The sequence below is a fragment of the Carassius gibelio genome, chromosome A6 (assembly GCF_023724105.1).
Source record: "Carassius gibelio isolate Cgi1373 ecotype wild population from Czech Republic chromosome A6, carGib1.2-hapl.c, whole genome shotgun sequence".
In the NCBI taxonomy this organism is placed as follows: domain Eukaryota; kingdom Metazoa; phylum Chordata; class Actinopteri; order Cypriniformes; family Cyprinidae; genus Carassius; species Carassius gibelio.
This window is the reverse complement of record NC_068376.1, coordinates 29,865,694-29,887,067: the sequence shown is the minus strand read 5'-3', so window position 1 is coordinate 29,887,067 and position 21,374 is coordinate 29,865,694. Positions and strand designations below refer to the sequence as shown.

The following is a 21,374-nucleotide window of genomic DNA, read 5'->3' as shown; positions in this document are numbered from 1 at the left end:
TTGACTGGGATTTCATGTTCCACAAAACATGTAGCACACAATTCTGATTCAGTGAGTAATTCAAGTTTGACATTTCGAGCATGCATTTCTCATGCTTTCTCACGCACTCAGGAATTAAGACACATAAAAGAAACTGTAGAGTCTGGATTTTATTTATGCACCTGTCAGATGAACATAACAGACTGCGAAAAGTCAGGAAACGGATAACTACATCAGATCTAATACTGTTAGACTGAGGCAGCGCTTATTCATAGACATCTACTGCCGCCCTGTGGACAAAAGCAGTATTGATGATTATTACTAACACATATCCAACAACAGTGCAGGATTTCTCCCAGATCGGACTTTTACTGTGTTCACAAATAATGCATGTTTAAAAGCACACTGTATAACTACTGTAGCTATTTCTATGAATACTGTGAAACGCACAATAATTACAACGTACAAAGATATCAGCCTTTAAATGTGTTTTTACTGCAATACAGCTCATGTTTAAACCTTAATAAATCATACCATCCAGTCCAAAATTGTATCACTCAAGCCAACATGAGTTTACTGAACTCTTATGCATGCAACTAAATTAAGATAATCTTATAAAGGATGCAATGTTGAAAAAGAAAAAGGTTAATACAATGCATTAATTTTGCTCCTCCAAAGCCAGACCACTACAGAGCGAGCTTCACTAAGAGGAACGCACTCAAAAGTGGTAAGGTGTGTGTGTGACCCAGTTGGATATCTGGTCTTTGGTACGTTTGGCCGAGCTGTGGGAGGTGAAGAGTGACTTGAAGGTTTCAGATTTGTCCTTCATGTCCTGGATTGATCTCTTACTGCCAATGACGGGACCCAGGGGGGCCTTTAATGTCTTAGAGCACTCTCCAGATGTAGATGGTCCTGGAGCTGCGAAAAAAGAAAAAAAAAAGACACTGGAGTGATTGAACTGGATGCATGACTTCTCCTGGAGCAGACTGATCTTTAACATCCATTTTTAAAGGAATGGTTTAACCAAAATTTTAATTTTTTTGAAAACCGATGAGTTTCTTCATTGGAGCAGATTTGGAGCAATGCAGCAGTGCATCAAAGGATCCTCTGCAGTGAATGGGTGCCATCAGAATGAGAGTCCAGACAGCTGATAAAAACATCACAATAATCCACAGCACTCCAGGTCCATCAGGAGAAGACAAAAGCTGAAACAAATCCATCATTAAGACGTTTAACTTCAAACCGCTGCTTCTGGATAAAATACTCCATACATAATACTGCTTATTCCACTGAAAAAGTCATCTGGTCTGAATCGGGAGAGAAATCTGCACAGATCAAGAGCCGTTTACAAGCCAAAACTGTCCAAGAACCGGTTCAAACAAATATGTGGCTGGATTTTGATGTTTGTTTCTCACAAACACACAGCTTTGATCTTTTCCAGATATTAATGGACTGGAGTGCTGTGGATTATTGTGATGCTTTAATCAGCTGTTTGGACTCTCATTCTGACGGCACCCATTCACTGCAGAGCATCCATTGATGAGACACTGATGCAATGCTACATTTCTCCAAACCTGATGAAGAAACAAACTCCTCTTCATCTCGGATGGCCAGAGTGTGAGTACATTTCAGGATGTGATGTTACACTGACCCTAATCACAGTTCTGTACGACTGTCCTCTTAATATGTCATTGCAAATGTTTATAATGTTATTTTAAAGTATTATTAACTTATTTTAAAGTCTTTCTAGAATATAGTCCATCTCTTTTTTCAGAACAAGACAATATAGAAGCCTAACAATGTCCTTAAATGACATGACATTGGGGGAAATTAATTTGCTTGTTAATATCTCGTGTGGCTTGCAGATAGTGATGGCCAGTAAGATATTTTGTGTTATATTTTTCAAGCTGATATTATTGAGGACTTATGCTTTCACATTTGCATGATGTGTACTTAAATGCATATTATATTTAAATGTACTGCCATTCAAAATTGGAAAATAACAGTAAAAGACTTCTATTTCGAGTAAATTGTTCTCAAATAATCCTGAATAAACACAGCTTCTTAAAAAAATATTCAGTAGCATGACAATAATAATCAGAAAAGTTTCTTGAGCAGTAAATCAGTATATCAGAATGATTTCTGAAAATCATGTGACACTGAAGACATCTGCTGCCATCTACTGTCGCAATGAAATACTACAATAAACTGCTGACCACACAGTGCACAGTATGCATCGAGCCTACCATTTTAAAACAGTGTGTGAACTAGTATGCAATGTCTGTTTCACATGACCTGACCATGCAGCAATACACTTCTCTTTGAAATTGCATCATATTTCCAGTGCAGTTTCCCTTTTTTACAAAATTACGAAATACATCGCAACCACTTGCATTTATGAAAGAAAAAAACACTGATATGATTGTGCTCTCAAAAACATTCACATATAGTTCAATTCCACATGTAAACCTAGCCCTCCGGTACTCTGGCATGCTGGGATACCTGAATCACTGCTGCTTTCTCCATTCAGTGATGTCAGTTTAGTCTCTGAGGCGTCACAGCTTCCTGCCGTTACTAGAGAAAAGGAAGACAATATTTAGGAGTTTTACTATTTTAATAAAGTACTACAATTAGTCGTTCAACCATCATTGAGAAGTTCAAACCGGTGTTATTTACTTTACGATCACTGAGATACTACTGAAGTTTTTATTGATATTTTTAAAAAAAAATTTGTATCATACTCATTTTAAAATTGAAGTTGTTAATGTCTATATAGTCTGTAATAATTTTTTAAATAAAGTTTTTATTTTTATTTTTAAACATTTTGTTTGAATTATTTCTACATGCAGCTCACATTAAATGTTCAAAAAATGCATAACCATTTCAAAATAAGTGTATATGAATTTACAAAAGCTTATTGATAATCCAGCTCATATCATGTAATGTTTAACAGCTCATTAGTTAATGTACAATCAGAAAGCAAACATGAACCATGGCACAGCACATGTATGAACTGCACTGAATGCAGTCAGTGCGGTTTCTCCATTTCTGAGCTACCTGACAGTCTCCAGAGGAACACTTCAAATACAGCAAAAACCCAGAAACGCTTTATTTTCCTTTAAACAGTTTATAGCTGACCACTGAGAATCACTGCTGTAGATGCAAGAAATCTGATGACAAAATCAGGTTTTAATTCAATTTGTATTATGTCAGTGTGTTCTGTCAGTTTTGAATGAACTATGTCACATCAGCTGATCTGTCATTATCTCACGGATGATCACATGTCAACTTTACTTTAGCCTGATTCATACTGAAGCAATACTACAAGGGTAGATTCAAACTTCAGTGAATATTGACATTTAGTCCTGAACTGATAACGCCTGTCCGTCATTTCTACACAAAACGGAACATTTCTACCTGACACACTTCAATGCACTTTCTATGGGGCTTTTTTGGGGGATTTTTGTGTACGTGTAAACTATATTCAACATTTTCATAGTGTCTTGTCTAGTGTCTGACTCAAAAAGCAGACTTTCATCACAAGCTTTATATTGGTCAAGCTACACACTTGTGAATCGGTAACATCTTTAATTATGAGTTCTTTATAATCTAACACTGTTCGATATGCACGTCTACTTGCTTCTCTTGTCTTTCTAAAGACACTCGTAATCTTTTAAAAAAAGTTGTGTTGATGAACTGCCGGTAAAGCCGGTACAACCTTCTTAAGAACAGAATGTTATTTCTATCTTGAAACGTTTCAGCTGGACATACATGTAACACTTTTTTAAATGTTACTTTTTTTAGAACGTTCATTGAACATTTAAAAGTAACATTTGAAAATTTAGATTCACGTTACATTTTGAACGTTCAGAGAATGTTTTCGTAACTTAATGTGAATGTTTGAAAACATCATTAAAAGACAAATGAAGCTTCTACTGGAAAAGTACAACTTGGGTGACACAATATGTGCATATGGAAACATACAGAAACACCCACCCACAGGAATCACGTCTGTAAGGCTAAACTAAACATTCTTCTACCTAGAAAAAGCCTCCTAATCTCTCTTTAGAGACTCAACAGCTCAAACAATGAACTGAGATTTAAAACAGAACTGAAGTGCTGTATAACAAGCTTTAAAATGGATCAGACAGCATCTCAAAAGCAGCTCATATGCTCGTGCACTATATCTCCAGTCTTATAAAGGCAAGTCAGTTTTTCTGTCAAGAACAGAGCAAAATGAGTCATTATTCCCTGAAAATCTTCCTCTCTTTCACAATTTTTTCACGGTTTTGTTAACTAAACCTTTACAAATATTTGTGTTAATTGAAATGAAGCTGAAATAAAATAAAACAGAAATATCAGAAATATCAGAAAAAAAAAAAAATCAATAAATAATAATAATAAGAAAATAATCAATGGCAAAACAAACTAATAAAATTGCTAAAGAAAAAAAAAACATCTAAACCTAAAAGCTTATTCATAATATGAATACAAAGTGCATAAATGATACTAAATTAAACTGGTCTGTCAGGCTCACAATAAAAGCTTTGCATTCTTCAATATCTTACATCACAGAGAGTTGGTGGCATTCAATCTTTTTGACTGTTTGTGACACAACAGAAGTTTGACAGCTTTGACAAATCTCCTGTCTCTGTTCTCTATCTGTGTTCCACAGAGGAAATAACCAAGGGCTTGGAATGATATGAGGGTGAGTAAATGACACGCAGTTTTCATTCCTGGGTGAACCAGTGCTGAAGCTACGGATGAAGCATGTCACAAGAAATACTCACTGTTCAGAAACTTTCATGTGATTTATAATGCAACTCTTAAATGTTACTGTACCTGTTGAATCCTGCGCCTTGGAGACTTTAGTATCTTTGCTCTTCTTTGATTTCTGCCAAAAAAAGAAAAGAAAAGCCTTACATGAAATGTGTTGTGAAAAACGTCTGGAATCACATGAAATAAAATAACGTGGAACTGAAAGAAAGAAAGAATGTGAAAGAAAGAAAGAAAGGAAGTGAAAGCGTCTTTTTGCTTATTCAGTAAGGTCAGGTTGCACATTAATTTTGTCATCTCTTATAAATTACGGTAAAGGACTTTTCTTCAACTGGTAGTTGAGTTTTCATTCATAGCTTCCATCCCACATCTCAAAGACTTTGCAATTCTACACCAGCAAGACATCGGTTTACTTTTGCAGTTTTAGCCTTTGACCGGCGCTCCTCCATGGCCCTCTGTAGCTTCTCCACCTCCTCTTTAGTCCCATTCAGCATCACAAGGTCGTCTTCTTGGAAAGGATCTCCACACTATATATATATATATATAAAAAAAAAAAAAACACAAGAACAAAGTCATTTCATTCAACTGGCTTTAAATGTTACTTTGAACAGCCGAATTCCCCGAACACATCTACACAATCTTGATCATATTCTGAACAAGTCAGTCAAAGATAATTCAACTAACAGATGCAATAAACAAATCGTTCATGATTGACCCATCATCTTACAGTACTACGTCTGAACGAGAAAGGAGAAGATATTATTCATATGCAAGCATTTTCAGAAGCGCTTTCAGCTGGCTAAACACACAAATGCACAGGGAGCCGACTTCCACCCATTCTTGTTGATGTACATGCGTGTAGAACATGTGAAACAATACTAACACGATAACCATATGCCGACTCAAGTGTATATGTACATGCTTTATACACGTTTTCCATTCGCTCTGTGCTGAATGCTTTTTTCCCGTGAAAAATGTTTTTGTGTGGACATTGTTTAATGTTTTCAAATGGAAAAAAACAAAAACAAAAAAAAACACATAAAACACAAATAATTAATAAGCTTGTTGTGAATGTAGCCTGATAATATTGCTCAGAAATTGGGTCAAAAATTATGTTTTAAAAAAAATGTCTTTCTCATGAAACCTCGTTTAAATAATTGGATATTTGAAGATTCATTTTTTATGAACCCAAATATTCGAAATGCAAATTTTTTTTTCTTTTAAACGCCCGTCCATAAGATTAAACAAGGCTTGAGATAATACAGCTTCACTGGAAGCAGATGTAACCTATATGTCTTTACCAAGTTTGAAAAAATGTATACTACTAGTTAAGTTTAGACTCAATTATGACTATTGTCCACACTACACTGAAAAAAAAAAAATTAAGTAAAAAAACCTTACAAATTAAAAAAATCAGAAAGAAATTGCTAATATATTAGCACATTACTACAAAAAAAAAAAAAAAAAAAAAAACATTTTATATAAGTAAATATGTAGTAAATATGTTAAAGTATTATTAGAGTATGTTTTTATGCTTCAAAATTTAATTAAATGTGTAGCAAAGTCATCAAATCTATGATAACACACAATGCAAGTATGGTAGGACATGATAGGTAAAAATTGATAGCCTGAATGCACTGTAAGTCATTTTGGATAAAAGCGTCTGCTAAATGCATAAACGTAATTTTTAATTTAATTTAATTTTAAGTATGGGAAATATGATGTGACCACAATTGTAAAACAAATAAATCAGAGCTTTGTTAAAATGTCAGAAAATAGTTGAAATTACCAATTAACTAAAAAACTATCTGAAAGCAAAGTGCACAAACCAGATAATTGTTAATGCGTCACAAAACAGGTTATAAAGCGGGTATGACGGCTTAGCCTGGAAAGCAGAAAAAATGTTGCAACGATGATGAAGTTTACTGAAAGCCAAACACACACACAAATGTCAGGCATTCAGCAGCAGCTATTATCCTGCGTACACAAGAGCACTGATCTCTCTCGCTCATCAGCAAACACAGACCCCCGTCCCTCGGGCTCAGCAAGTTCCCTTCAATCTCTGCGCTCAAGTGGGAAGAAACAAGGAGCTGATGCATCTGCAATCATATTTATCTGCAAAGCAGGCAGAGAAACGAAGCTGCAGCATCTACTAAGCAAAAATTAACAAATCTGGTTGATGCTTTGAAGTTAACACGAAATCAAAATGCACAATTTTCTTAATGCACATGATTTAAAAATAAAAAAAAAGATTGCAATAAAAAAAATAACTTTCTTGTCGGTTGCTTATAAAAACTGCATTTTTGTGGACTGTTAAAGTAGTTATTTTTACCAAGCTTATTGTGTTATTTTTGAAGCTTGACTGTCTTTGATCACATTCAAACTGCAAATGATGAAAGCCATTCGTTAACAGGAAAGGACCATTATTAGTCAACTGTAAACTGAAACCATATTTAAATGCTAACTGTAACTGAATTAACACATTTTAGATCTTATGATGCACATTATTAAAAAACAAAAACTACATATATCTCAATTTTAGGTCTGGTCACATTAAATTAAATTTCCTTGTTCACATTCCAAATGTGAATGATCAAAATAAATGACTAAATGATGACAAAATTGCATTTTTATGCAATATAGCAACTATTTGTTAATTTTTTTTTTTAATCGAATCAATTTGAAATTCCTTAATGCACACTTCTGATCTGATTGTGCACAATTTCTTCAATGCACATTATAGCATATTTAAAAATAATATTTGCAATAAAAATGTAAATTTTTGGTCTGTTATATACATAAAGATACTGTTCATGGATTGTGACACATTCTAAGGTGATTACATGAAGTCAGAATTTTTATTTAATGCATGACAACACCTATTTGTTTTGAAACTGAATCAGTTATTAACCAATTCCCAAATTCCTGATCATATTGTGCATCAATTCCTGATTGCGCATTACTGAACATTAAAAATGTAACTTGCTATACATGACCTGCTACATTTTTAGCCTTTGTGTTATTACTGAAGCTTGACCTTATTCACACTCAAAATGCAAATAGCATAAAACATGACAAAAGAATGAGAGAATTGGCAAGTATTCATTTACAAATTTAATTCCCCAGTGCTATTGTCAAAAGCAAACCTGAAACCATGTGAAAACATCTAACCAGTTCTGATGAATATAATAGGTTACGGAACTGGTTAGACACTGTGCTAAAGATGAAAGACTAAGAGCAAAAGAGGTGCAAATTACAGCATGAACTGGACCAATCATTTTTCACCTCTCATGCTCCTCCTGTTCCCAAGCAGCTAAGCCCCAGTCGTGGGAGGTCATTACAGCAACAACAAGCTCACAGCAGTTTCACTCTCTCACAGAAAGGCAGACGCACTGATAGCCAGCGCTCGACGGAGGAGCCGTTTAGACAGAGGTCATGTGGATGTCAGTGCGTTTGTGAATGTTTAACCCCATTGCTCATTTACTGGAGAGGGAACGGCTTGAGCTGAAAGGTAAGCACACTCTGACTCGGGGATTTATTGAGCTGCGCCTGATGCACTTCAGAAAACCAAAACCATGTAAAATGTTTAAAGAAGGCTGGTTATCGACTCTTAGTAGAAAAAGAGTTTCCTCCATCAGGGCAATGTTTGCGTTACTAATCTGTTGCTTTTGAAGCCTGATGTTTGACGCATTTGTTATCTTAGCAGGTGTTTAAGAAGTTCATTTGCTAGCTAACGACTACAGAAATGAATCTCTTTTTCAACACAGACCTATGTAATGGCACTGAGATTTTATCACCAATGAAAGCATATGCACTAAAGCTCAGGAGGTTTTCTATTCAACATGCACAGGGTTTTAAATGAAGTCAGATTTCCTACTAGCCATGAAACAGTCATTTACTTTGCTTCATGTAAAATGTATTACAATGGGAAAATAGCTGCCTTTACCATTGTGTAACACAGATGATCACATGTGAGATCTGGCATACATGGCACAGGTCACACACAAGTATGAAAATGCATTGTGCTCATTATATCTTTATGTGTTGATGATGTTATCTGAGGAATATTACGTTTTCTGCATTTTAGAAAAATCCTTGATGTACAATTTTCCACTGTGGTAAAAGTAGCACATGTGTTTATTACTAAATGGAATCGATTCTAAACATGTCTTTTCCCCGTGCATATGGCACGTGTGTGTGTGTGTGTGTGCGCGTGCTAGAGACAAACGAGGCGAGCTTCATTGCACAGGATATGCAAATCACATTTAACTGCAACTTGACAACTCGAGCCAAACAATAAATAACAGGTCACATATTATTATTATTATTATATAGAACAGTGTGTGCTTTTCATTCTTTAAGGTGAAAATGTCAGCATGTTTTATAAATCTCTGAGGGTTCATTAAACGACTTGTGTTAAAACTGATCTCCAAAGCTCATTTGTGTCCAGCAACTGGGACCCCCAGCAGTGAACACATCTCTATGGGGTGCAATTAAAAGGAAACCCAAGGGTTGCTACGCTTAGAAAAGAGTGACACAACAGAGTTACATCCAGGTGGGAAAAGACGTTTGTAGCCTTATAGAGATGGGAAGGCAAACGGTGATAGGGACCAGTGATGCCGGGTCAATGTATTAATAACACGCACCCACCCAACGTTTTCAACTAACCCGCCCGCAACTCGGACCGCGGAAAAATGTCAATAAAATATTGCACCCGACCCGCATTTTTTAAAAGCAGCACATGCTCATCATAGCGTCATTGGGCCATAGGAACGTAGGCAAAGCTAACTAGGCAAAAAAAAACAAAAAAAAAACCTTAATATATTATAATTTTGTCAAGAATTATAAAAAAATTATAAGAAATGCAAATTTCATATGGATTACATCATCAGAGAGTAGCCCATTTATTTTGGTTTGAATATTTTGAATATAGCCTATATTTCTCAAATATGTGATGCACACACTGCGTTTAGTTCAAATGCAATGCAAGTGATCGTGCTAGCGCCTTATTACATTGTCTGCTAGGCTATATATTTGCTTCTTATTTATTAAATACGGGCAACTGATTGATAAAACATTGATCAAAATTAAGATGCAATTTATACAAAACGAAAATCTCTTAAAAAGAGTTTTCTATAAAACAAAACTTAATGAAGTCGTCAAAATCACGTTTTTTCCAAAAACAGCGCCGTTGCTCACCATGCAGTCTTCTTTGCCGCCTCCATCTCTACATGCAGACTGAGCTCGTGCGTCAGCTTCATGCCAGTTATTCAGCCAATAAAGTGTAGGCCTATGTATTTCAAAAATGTGTCTAGTACTATATAAATGACAAAGGTTAAATTGGCATTTTTATTTCAAAGGACCCGACCGACCACGACCCGAATAGCATTAAAAATATTTTTGACTCATAACCGCGGGCGACCGTAGGCACCTGCTCATTTTGGATCAACCCGTGCATCACTGATAGGGACCACACCATAATGCGTCATTATGAAAGTCAAAAAATGCTCCTGAGTAACGGAAACACCCCGTACAAAAATACTGCAGATGTTTATCTATGCATGTAGTGATATGAAAACTTCTGTCCATGATTTCACAACACAGCTAAGATGGAGCCACCCAAAACATGTGCTCTAAAACTGCTCTGGAGTTTAATGTAATGACATGAGCCACCTTTGTATTATTGATCATTTTATTGAGTATTTTAAACATCTAGAAGTTTGAAATGAGCTAAAATAAAATAATTAACAATACCTTTACAGCACTCAGTAATATTAGTTTAAGTTAACTTCTATATATTAGTAACATTATATTTGTATAAATTAAATTAATACATTGCATTTTGAATGTACTACTATTACTAGTTAAATTAAATTACTAGTCCATGATATCTAATGCAATTAACTACTGTTAATACTTATTGTAAAGTGTTACACTTAATGTCTAATTAATGATTGTGTGATATTGATTACCAAAAATAAATAAATAAATGTGACTTGTGTTTTAAAGCACAGAAATTATTTAATAACAAATGTTATTAAAATGTGTATTATTTAAACTGAAAAGTTTACAAATATATATTTTCTTTTTGAAAGAAATTAATATTTTTATTGATCAATAATGCATTTAATTAATCAAAAGTGCCAGTAAAGACAGTAAACACATTTATGTTACAAATAAAAGCTGTTCTTTTAACCCTTCGATTCGTAAAAAATCAAGTTTTCACCAATTTATGAAGCAGCACAACTGTTTTCAACATTGATAATAATCAGAAATGTTTCTTGAGCAGCAAATCAGAATTTCAGAATGATTTCTGAAGATCATGTGACACTGAAGAGTGGAGTAATTATGCTGAAAATTTAGCTGTGCATCACAGGAATAAATTACATTTTACAATATATTCACATAAAAAACACCTAATTTAAATTGTAAAAATATTTCAGATTATTACTGTTTTTACTGTATATTTAATCAAAAAAATGCAGCTGTGATGAGCATAACAGACTTCTTTATCATCAAATACATTATCAAGCTTAGTCTCTGTAAATGGCTGATATGCTTATTTAATGATTGACAGAAAGGGGAATGTATATTTGAGTAATTCACCATGCTGAGATAAGTTTCTCTCTTATTTTTTTTCCTTATCTTCTCTGTTTCAGGAGGTCTATAGCTGCTTTTCAGATGCTGGACTATTATGGTCCAGCTTGAGAACACCAAGTGCAGTTTTCTCGTCTGCCTTGTAGTCTGCGTCTTAATATGTTCTGCCATCTACCTGAACGCAAAAATACCCAAAATCTCTCTTCCATTCACTGACTGGAGCAGCCAAACCACACCAGCACCCGAAAGCTGTGACATACTACCACCTGCGACCCCCGGGTTTACATGGCAGCAAAAAGACCATAAGAACTTCAGCTATGAGACCAAACCGGACGCAAACTGCACTCTATTGCAGTCAGATCTGCACTTTATCATGGAGCCATTGAGCAAAGAAGAAGAAGACTTCCCTTTGGCTTTCATAATCACCATCCACAAAGAGCTGGAAACATTTGTGCGGCTACTGAGAGCCATTTACGCTCCGCAGAATGTGTACTGCATTCACATAGACGCTAAAGCGGCGGAAGAATACAAGACAAGCATCCGAAACCTAGTTGGATGCTTCCCGAACGTCTTTGTGGTGTCCGTCAATGTAAACGTGACTTACGCTGGCTTCTCCCGTCTGCAGGCTGATATCAACTGCATGAAGGACCTGGTGAAGTCTCCAACAAAATGGAAAAGAGTTATAAATCTGTGCGGCCAGGACTTCCCAATCCAGACCAACCTGGAGCTAGTCCGATACATGCAAGGACCCGAATGGAAAGACAGGAACATTACGCCGGGAATCAAGCAGCCACCCACTATGAAGCACAGGACTCAGTTTCAGTACGAGGAGGTAAAAGGCACCCATGTTGCACCAAAAGGCAAGGGTCAAAAGAAGGGACCACCTCCTCACAACCTAACAATTTACTTCGGGACTGCTTATTACTCCTTGACGAGACCGTTTGTGGAGTTTGTCCTCACAGACAAGTTGGCCAAAGACTTGCTGGAGTGGTCTAGAGACACCTTCAGCCCTGATGAGCATTACTGGGTGACTCTAAATCACATGAAGGGTAAGTCCGAACACAATGATCAAGCATATGGTTGCCTTTTAAACACAATATGACTCTGTTAGTTCAAGTCAGTGATTAAGCATGATAGCAACTGCTCAGAAGCATGTGGTCCGCCAATCATAAAATTGGTTTTGCATGTTTATTCAGAAGCACCTGGCAGTTATGTCGAAGGCGAATGGCAAGGTAACGTTCGTGCAATCAAATGGAAGGACCAAGAAGGTACAGCACACCAGGGCTGTAAAGGTACGAGACCTTTTAATACATTTTACACTGACATTTATGCATTTAGCGGATAATTGTATCCAAAGGTTCATCCACAGCAATCTGTCACAGAACCAACATTATTTTTAGTATACAATATTAAGTTTATTCAGGGATTCTGCAGGTTTTATGAAGGTAAATGTAATGCTTTTATGCAAAATTTAATGCAATGCCTTTATGAATTAAAGACTTTCGGCTTTGAAACAAGGCCTTAATTATTTAGAAGGGGTGAATTAAGATTTTATGAGATACACAGATACCCTGTTAATATAAAGCTGGATATTACAGCTCTTGATTAAAATACTGCATTTAATTAAGACTGTGCCAATCAAGTCATAAAACATGTTCCTAACAACGGGCTTTATTTTCATGCAAATACAGGATCTTGTGTTTGTGGATACAAAAACCATTGTGTTTGTTTCTATAGGGCGATACATCAGAGATATCTGCGTTTACGGGATTGGTGACTTACAATGGCTTATCGAAAGTGAGAACATGTTCGCAAATAAATTTGAGACCGCAAGTTTCCCAGAAGCCCTGCATTGTCTGGAACTGTGGCATCGGCATAAAGTTCTCCAGCACGCCATGGTTCCCATTCAACCATCATGGCGTCTCACCACAGAGGTTAAAGTCATCAACAGCACACTCATTTCAAAACCAGACGACTGATTCTGGGCAATCAACCATGAGAAGGGAAATTCACACCATTTACAGACTTGTCAACTTCTGCATACTGAAAAGCCTTCATCACGAACATCACTTGATGACGTGTGAGATCAGTAAGCACTAGTTCCTCTTGACTTCAAACTGCAATCTCTCATGGACACAGCAGACATGAAGGAAGAAACAATAGAGACCTCAATGGAACATTTTCTGCTTTACGGAGCAAATTTGTTGTTGCTGATTGTTATGTGAGTGTTGCACTGATAGTAATCGTAATTTGTATTTATTTGTATTTATTAACTGCAGCATAATGCATTGTTTCAAATGGAAAGATAATAAAGAATGAAGGCATTGCAATCCTTGGCCAGGTCCAAGATACAACAAAAACTGCCATTTCAATTTGTTCTAAAATGATAAAAAATAAAAATATTAGTATACACACACACACACACACACACACACACATATACATATATATATATATATATATATATATATATATATATATATATATACGCACACAGACACATTCAACAATTCATCACATCCAAAATAAAAGTTTTTGTTTACATAATGTGTGCACAAATATATATATATGTGTGTGTGTGTGTGTGTGTGTGTGTATATATATATATATATACCCTCTCTCTCTCTCTCTCTATACAAAAACATATTTTGGATGCAATATATACACACACACGCGCGCGCGCGCGCACACACACACACACACACACACACACACACATTTTGAGGTAATATATTATTATAAATAATACTTTGTTAAAAACAGTCAAAGGGTGCTATCCTGTGATATACACAGTAACTGACCAAACATTTTGAAAATATTGTGATTTTATTTTTTACGTACAAAGCCAATCCTTACTCGCATGTTTAGGGACCATCATTATGGCATGTCATTATAATACTTTTATAATGTATGCCATATATTATTAATTTTTAAATGTTCATGAAAACATGAACATCTGCTCAAGTCAATTGTGATTTCAACACTGATCATATTCTGTAGTCTCTGTGCTTTAGTCAACTGGATTGAATCGTTGAAACCCCAACCGAACACATCAAGCACTTTCATTTCCACTGTGATCTTAATAAATGTGACTCTTTAGTAACGTGGATAGAAAAAAATATCTGCTAACAACAATGTAAATTATTTGACAAAGACAGAGGAACATTCATTCATTTCTTATTTTTATAAGACATTTACATAATGACCACTATTAGCCATTTATTCAAAGTGGCACTACAGCTGACGGTGTACACTGACATTCACGTGTCATCCTTTTGCAAACAGAGACATAAATGTTTTCTCAATTCATGTGTTTCTGAGGAGAGATGTGTTTCTTCTTTATAATCATTTTCACCTGGTGGATGGAAACCAGGTGAGCAAGCACAACTCGCATGCAAAAGATATCTTAGTATATGAAAGAAAAAATATTTATATTTTCTGTGTTTATTTATTTTGAATTGAATCGTTAAAAATTTGATTAAATCTGATTAAAAAAAATATTTTTTACAGTTATGTAAAAACTGTAATAAATACATTTTAATACTTATTTTGGCTCATGGACCACATGTTTGATGAAATGATTTAAGCACCTCTGTTCTAAACAATACTGCAAAAAAAAAAAACATGTTGAAGCTTCCAATCTAATCAGCTTTCCCTGCTGTTAAAGACAGAATGAAAAATACAAAATCAAAACCTAGATGCATGTAACACAATACATAACCACAAGCTATGATTAACAGAACCAAGAATAGTTAAATAGTTGCTTGGAAATGGATAATCATTAAAGGTTTATATACTATTTTCAAATAGTACTGAATGTTTGTCCATGCAAGCACAGCACACCATGCTGCCGTCTGACTCATTAATGCTAAAAGTTTCCCTATTTCCACCCTAAATGCTTAAATGAAAAATACCAGAGAGAAAAGCCACCAAGCTGAGCCTGAAACCAATTAGACCGAGGCAGGGGACTGAGAGGTTAATGATTCACTACTGAGTGCACTCATTAGTCACGGTCAAACTCCGTCCAACTGAAAACACAGCAGAGAAGCTGACAAAGAAAAACAGCCAGAGTTCAACTCAGAGCTTATCTTCACCTGTGATGATAACTCATTATCCACATCTGAAACCGACAAACAAGATACATGTGAGTGACTACTAGTGTGTGAAAGTGTGTCTTACAGTTAGAAAACCAATGCATGTCTGTGGTACAGCATCTGAAAGTGTCATTTATTGTAAACGGAGTCAAACAGAAAGTATAGCTCTTATATAGAAATCTGACAGTTTGTTAAACTAGTTCTATTAACCTATACTCTACCGTTCAAAAGATTTGAATTAGGATTTGTTTTTATGTTATGAAGTCTATTCTGCTCACCAAGGCTACATTTATTTGATCAAAAATACAGCAAAAACTGTAATAGTGTGATATTGTTTTACACCTTAAAATAGCTGTTGTAAATTGTTTTAAATTAAAATGTATTGCTGTGATCAAAGCTGTATTTTCAGCATCATTACTCCAGTATTCAGTGTCACATGAAATAATTCTAATATACTGATTTGATGTTCAATCATTATCAATTATTACTAGTGGAAAATGTTTTATAATGTTTCTTATTATCATCAAAACTGATTCATTCTTTGATTAAAAAAATAAATAAATAAAATAGAAGTTTAAATAAAGAAAATCATCATTACTATGTATTTGAATTGTATTTTCTGAAGATCATGTGACTCCGAGGACTGAAGAAATGATGCTAAAAATCCAGCTTTGATCACAGGAACTTCAATTTACAGTATATTCAAATAGGAAACAGTTATTTTAAATTGCAAAATCACATTTAACAATGTTACTGCAATTTTGGTCAAATAAACACTGCACTGATGAGCAGAAGAGACTTTTTATTTTTTACACACACAAAAAAACCTAGTTATTCCAAACTTTTGGCCAGGAGAGTAAAATATTTTACATTTTTTCTGGCTTGTTCAGGCTGTGCATGTGCATTAAAATAAACATACAGACAAAAGTGCTATTTAAAAACTCAATCTGCAGTAAGACAAACAGAATAGCAATACGCTAAGCTCTATTAAAAACCATTACCTCGGATCAACATTTAACTAAGATCATCTATGTGGACATAATCTTCCATAAAGTAAACAATCAATTACATACGTCTTATGCAAATGATCATTTACGGTCTAAGGTTTCAGGAAGATTATTAACATATAGCTGGTTTAATAAAGCGCCTACACAAAACAAAATGAAGAGATGAGAGCCAGAACAGGAAACAGAGATGTTAATGACGTAAGAGAATCGAGAACACTGCTTGACCAACCTTGTGACAGATTTCGGTCTTGACCTCTTTGAGCGCTCGTTCTGAGAAAACACACCCACAGGTCTGTAGGTACAAAAACCTGCAGGAAACAAACCCACTGAGATTACCAACATCAACAGAAAAACAGCTGAAATGCCTTTTTTTTTTTTTTTTTTGTGAAGTAGAACTTGCATACACGCTTGAAAAGACAGAAGTACACGTCAGTTCTGTATAGGATGATTATTTTTATTTTACCTTAAAATTACATCGACTTAATTTAATTTAACAATCACCTGCTGCAGCACACTGAAAAAAATGTTTCATTCATCAAATTAAAACATTTTAGGGTAATGATTCACATCAAAAAATTTTAATTTGAGCCAATAGTTTTATTTTTTTATTATTATTGGATGAATGAAATACTCTGCATCTTTGTTGCTTTGTTACATTTTGGAATAAATTATTTAAATAGCACTTTTATTTAGTTTCACTGGTAAATACCTTTTTTTAATTTAAAGCCAAATTTAAAAACTAAAACAAATATTGAATGCTGATTAAGAAACATCTTATTGAATATGTGTTGACTGTGTTATTTGATTGTAGAACTATGGAGTTATTGCTTTTAATTTCACATGGTTAGAATTAATCTTTTAACACAAGGCCAGTTCTATGTAGTTTCAACCTGATTCAGAAACAAAAGCTAAATGCTGATGTCTGTAACATCTATGTTTGTATTGAATGTGGGCTACTTACTGTGCAGTTACTGCCGTTAACCTCAGGTTAATTTCAATAACTGGTAATGGTTTAAATTTTGCAAATGTGTTACCAAATGTTGAAATCAATGTAATTTACTAATATTAACAAGTTTAGCCTTCATGCAAGGTGTCACCAGAAAACGTTAATTCAGAGAAAAGCTCTAGAAGAACTGGTTTTAGATTAAATTTTTTGTGATTTTGATATTTTCAAAATAGTATTAAAAAATTAACAATATTTTAACTGCATTTATTAATGGAGATTAATGTTGATTGCTATATATACCGGAAAATGTATTGTTTAAAGTTGAATAATTAATATGGTTAATATATGAACGAACACAAATTAAAAATGACCATTAGTATGTTTATAAACTAATAAATGCTGTAGAAATTGATCATTGTTATTTTATGAAACCTACTGCATTAACTAATGAACAACTTAAACATACTGTAAGCAAAAGTTTTTTTTTTTTTTTTTGTCTCCTATGGTCTATGCAACAACATTAGTGTCCAAATCCTAATTGCATGTGAGCTGAGAGATATGGTCTTACTTGTGTTTTCCGTTCATCTCCAGACCAACCACAGGACAGATGAACATGCTGCAGTGCATGTCCTCATAACAGTCCCCTTTAATGTTGCGCCTCTCGCCCTTCCACGCCGGGTTATCTGTCAGATTCAGCTCCTTCACGTCCTGTCAAACACACCAGAGTTATGGAGTTAACTAAAACTATAAGAACAATTGTTATAGAAAATAATATACCGTATTTTCCAGACTATAGGTCGCACTGTTTTTCATAGTTTGGCTGGTCCGGCGACTTATTGATCAAAATTAATTTGACATGAACCGAGGTGAAATGAATCAATAGAAAACATTACCGTCTCCAGCCGCCAGAGGGCGCTCTATGCTGCTCAGTGCTCCTGTAGTCTACACTGAAGACATAGAGCGCCCTCTCGTGGCTGGAGACTGTAATGTTTTCTCTTGGTTCTAAATAAATGCGACTTATAGTCCAGTGCGACTTATATATGTTTTTTTTCTCCTCATCATGATGTATTTTTGGACTGATGCGACTTAAGTTCAAGTTCAAGGACTCAATGTGGGGACACATTTAAAGTGAGAGTGAGGTTACATCGTGTTTTCATTCTAAGATACATTGTTACAGATTTCATTGTCAAACACAACTGTGCAAAAAAGCTTTTTCTTTTTATTTGCATTAATTTTTGGCCATATGAAAGAGATGTGATATTCTATTTGTTGTATTTCTGAAATAAATTCAAAATAAATTCAAGCACTTTCAAGGACCTGCATTGATGTATGTTTATTTTCAAAAAACTTTCCAGGGTCTTTAAAAATTCTGATTCACATATTAAATCGAACATTTGGTTACACTGAATGACATTTTAGTGGCCGTCGTCTTTATCATGGTAAAAATATATGATAGTCATTATTCTTTTGGCCATTTTTCTTTTTAACGGGTCACATAAAAAAAAAAAAAAAATACAAGAAAATTACAGCAAAAATAAATAAAAAATAAAAAAATGAAAATCTAATAATCAGAATACTTCAATGCAGTAAGATATTTACATGACTTCTCTTCCTTTTACATGCAATTAAAATTGGCATAATTCACATTTTTTATGTGATTACGGTTATGACGATTATGAGCTTAATCAAATCAGTTTGATCAAAGAATTGCATTTAAATAGTAAAGTTTAATTGCCATATTATAATTGCAGTATGAGTGCATGTAGAGGTAGTCAATAATGACATTAAAAACGTATAAACCAATGAAACGTCATTCATAATTTTTCAGCGCTTACTGACCTTGATGCTACGGATGTGAGCCACAACCTCAGAGTTCGGCCTCTCCGCTGATTTATCCAACAAGTACTCAATGATCGCATCTTTGTTATACAGTCTGGTGGAAGAAAAATCATTTTTATGCATACACTGCAAAATATCGTCTTAGTTTCACTATACGCAAACTAAACAATACAATAATATTCTTTAAAACAGAAAATCATTGATGCATGCATGCATCACGAGTGAAATTCTGCAGATGGATTTAAACATGGTCAAATATACCAGAGCAATGAATTCGACTTTCTTATTGACGCTTATTCAAAATAATTCTAATTCTATATTGAAAACTGCAGAGCATCTTCGTGAGGATCCATTCATGGAAGTTAATTTCAGATTCTACAGTTAAACAATGGATGGTGGGTATGCAATAACAAAGGTACATCTTAAGAACAGAGGTTAAGGTAGAAAGTCATTATCAGTCAAAATAAACCCTATAAAGGCGATCAGGACATGAAGCAGAGGTCGTTTCAGCCTGAAGGGTTTGATTTTGTGATAATGACCATCTGATAATAATTATGTTGCACTGACCCTGCTATAAATATATAAATAAATATCAACCGTTTTACATTTTTTAGAATTCAAACATACAGTAATGTGTAATGTACCTGCCCAGTTCACAGGCGACTATGGGCCGCTTCAGCTTCTCCTGACTCAATGCACAATATCTCCATTTAGCAGCAAGTTCTGCGGTTTTATCCACCTGTAGAGAAAATAACAACAACAACAAAAAATAATTTATTAACAATAATAACACTATATATCAAAACTTCCTGGTGTATGAGGGTCCTACATAAAAATATTTAGTGCATTTAAGTAAGTGCAGTTAATTCAAATATTAAATGCATTCACAATAAGCCTTAATACAGATAAAATGAATGCATTTTTTAAAAGTAAATATATTAAAAAAAAAACAAAGCTGGACGTTTACTGAAATAAATTCCAAAAGTTATAAATATTATACTTTTTTTATTAAAATATTTAACATTAAATATATATGTATATATATTTATTTTTTATTCCTGTGCATGTATTTTTTGTGTGTAAATTCCTAACGTGCATTTGTATTTATTTTCATGTTCACAAACTCATTGCCCTTTTTTCAAGAGTTTGTAAACAATCGAATAAATAACATCATAGCATTTTAGTATTGAGGACCAAACTCAAAACAATAATACTTTACGAAATTCAATAGAACCTCAAGAAATATCATAATAATACTAAAAAGTAAAGATAGTAATACTATGATACTTTGAAATATGCCATGGCACTGAAATCACTGTATTTCCAAATACTACGGTATGTTTATGTCATGAAAATAAAAGCTTATTTAAAACACATTCGATCACGAATAGTTTAATGAAATTCTGCAGCAGCTGAAGAAAACAAAACAGATGTTAAACTCGCGAGCTAGTGACATGCTAAGATTCTACACGCTAAGTGTATGCTAATAATCAAGCGTTTAGCGCGACGTCTTTACCTTTTCAACCTTTTTCGGGCCTTTGACCAGTTCGTGTCTTTTGGGAATGGTTCCACCGTCGCAACCCATGCTGAAAATGCAATTTAAACGGTTTTAATCAGAGAACTTAACCTGAAGCTAAACGGAAAACTGTAAACAACCGAGGAGCTTCGAAGAAGAGCGTCAGCGGCGAGCCTGCGTTTGTTTTGCATATAGCGCCGCCTAGAGAGCAGTTAAAACATTACACCTCAGGTAGATGTTGTTTCAACACCAACCACTAGATGGCGAAGTGGAGCTAAAAAAAAAAATAACAAAAATAATTTCAGAAATATTTTTCTTTAGTGCACCAGTCATTTATCCTGACACAAAACCACACCAAGAAAAATACTAAAAATATTGTTATTTGAAATGAAATTCATGTTTACAGTATCATGGTTTTTATATGGAAGCCTATTTCGAAGAATACCACTAGACCAGCTACCGGTAAATTGGGAAAAGAAAACGTTCAGTCAATGTTCTCTCAAAATTATGAACAAACATTTTTCCAGTAAATGGAATGTTCATTCAGAGTTATCATAAAAAAACATTAGCACATAAACATTATTTATACATTTTAGTTAGACATTCCTCAAAAGAGAACA

General features: G+C 34.4%; 2 protein-coding genes across 2 annotated transcripts; one reads left to right on the top strand and one right to left on the bottom strand.

The window, feature by feature from the left end:
• Nucleotides 1-130: 130 nt before the first annotated feature.
• LOC128016036 (replication termination factor 2) lies at nucleotides 131-20,962 on the bottom strand. Its single transcript, XM_052600352.1, has 9 exons — nucleotides 20,755-20,962; nucleotides 19,883-19,977; nucleotides 19,239-19,332; nucleotides 17,968-18,107; nucleotides 16,683-16,761; nucleotides 5,169-5,282; nucleotides 4,822-4,873; nucleotides 2,482-2,553; nucleotides 131-897 (listed from the first exon to the last, which is right to left on the bottom strand). Exons 1-9 carry the CDS (start codon nucleotides 20,821-20,823, stop codon nucleotides 698-700), a joined length of 915 nt encoding a protein of 304 aa, XP_052456312.1. The 5' UTR covers nucleotides 20,824-20,962; the 3' UTR covers nucleotides 131-697.
• On the top strand, nucleotides 8,090-13,712 carry LOC128016035 (beta-1,3-galactosyl-O-glycosyl-glycoprotein beta-1,6-N-acetylglucosaminyltransferase 7). The gene is made up of 4 exons (XM_052600351.1): nucleotides 8,090-8,266; nucleotides 11,415-12,401; nucleotides 12,549-12,644; nucleotides 13,090-13,712. The coding sequence occupies exons 2-4, from the start codon at nucleotides 11,450-11,452 to the stop codon at nucleotides 13,329-13,331; spliced, it is 1,290 nt and encodes a 429-aa protein (XP_052456311.1). The 5' UTR covers nucleotides 8,090-8,266; nucleotides 11,415-11,449; the 3' UTR covers nucleotides 13,332-13,712.
• Nucleotides 20,963-21,374: the final 412 nt, after the last annotated feature.

Excerpts from the sequence above, each read along its gene's own strand:
- LOC128016036 (XM_052600352.1), bottom strand. The coding sequence starts at position 20,823 with ATGGGTTGCGACGGTGGAACCATTCCCAAAAGACACGAACTGGTCAAA. Across the intron at positions 16,762-17,967 it reads GAGATGAACGGAAAACACAA|GTTTTTGTACCTACAGACCT; the intron begins GTAAGACCATAT and ends TGTTTCCTGCAG. Across the intron at positions 898-2,481 it reads AGAAAGCAGCAGTGATTCAG|CTCCAGGACCATCTACATCT; the intron begins GTATCCCAGCAT and ends CTTTTTTCGCAG.
- LOC128016035 (XM_052600351.1), top strand. The coding sequence starts at position 11,450 with ATGGTCCAGCTTGAGAACACCAAGTGCAGTTTTCTCGTCTGCCTTGTA. Across the intron at positions 12,402-12,548 it reads GACTCTAAATCACATGAAGG|AAGCACCTGGCAGTTATGTC; the intron begins GTAAGTCCGAAC and ends ATGTTTATTCAG. Across the intron at positions 12,645-13,089 it reads AGCACACCAGGGCTGTAAAG|GGCGATACATCAGAGATATC; the intron begins GTACGAGACCTT and ends TTGTTTCTATAG.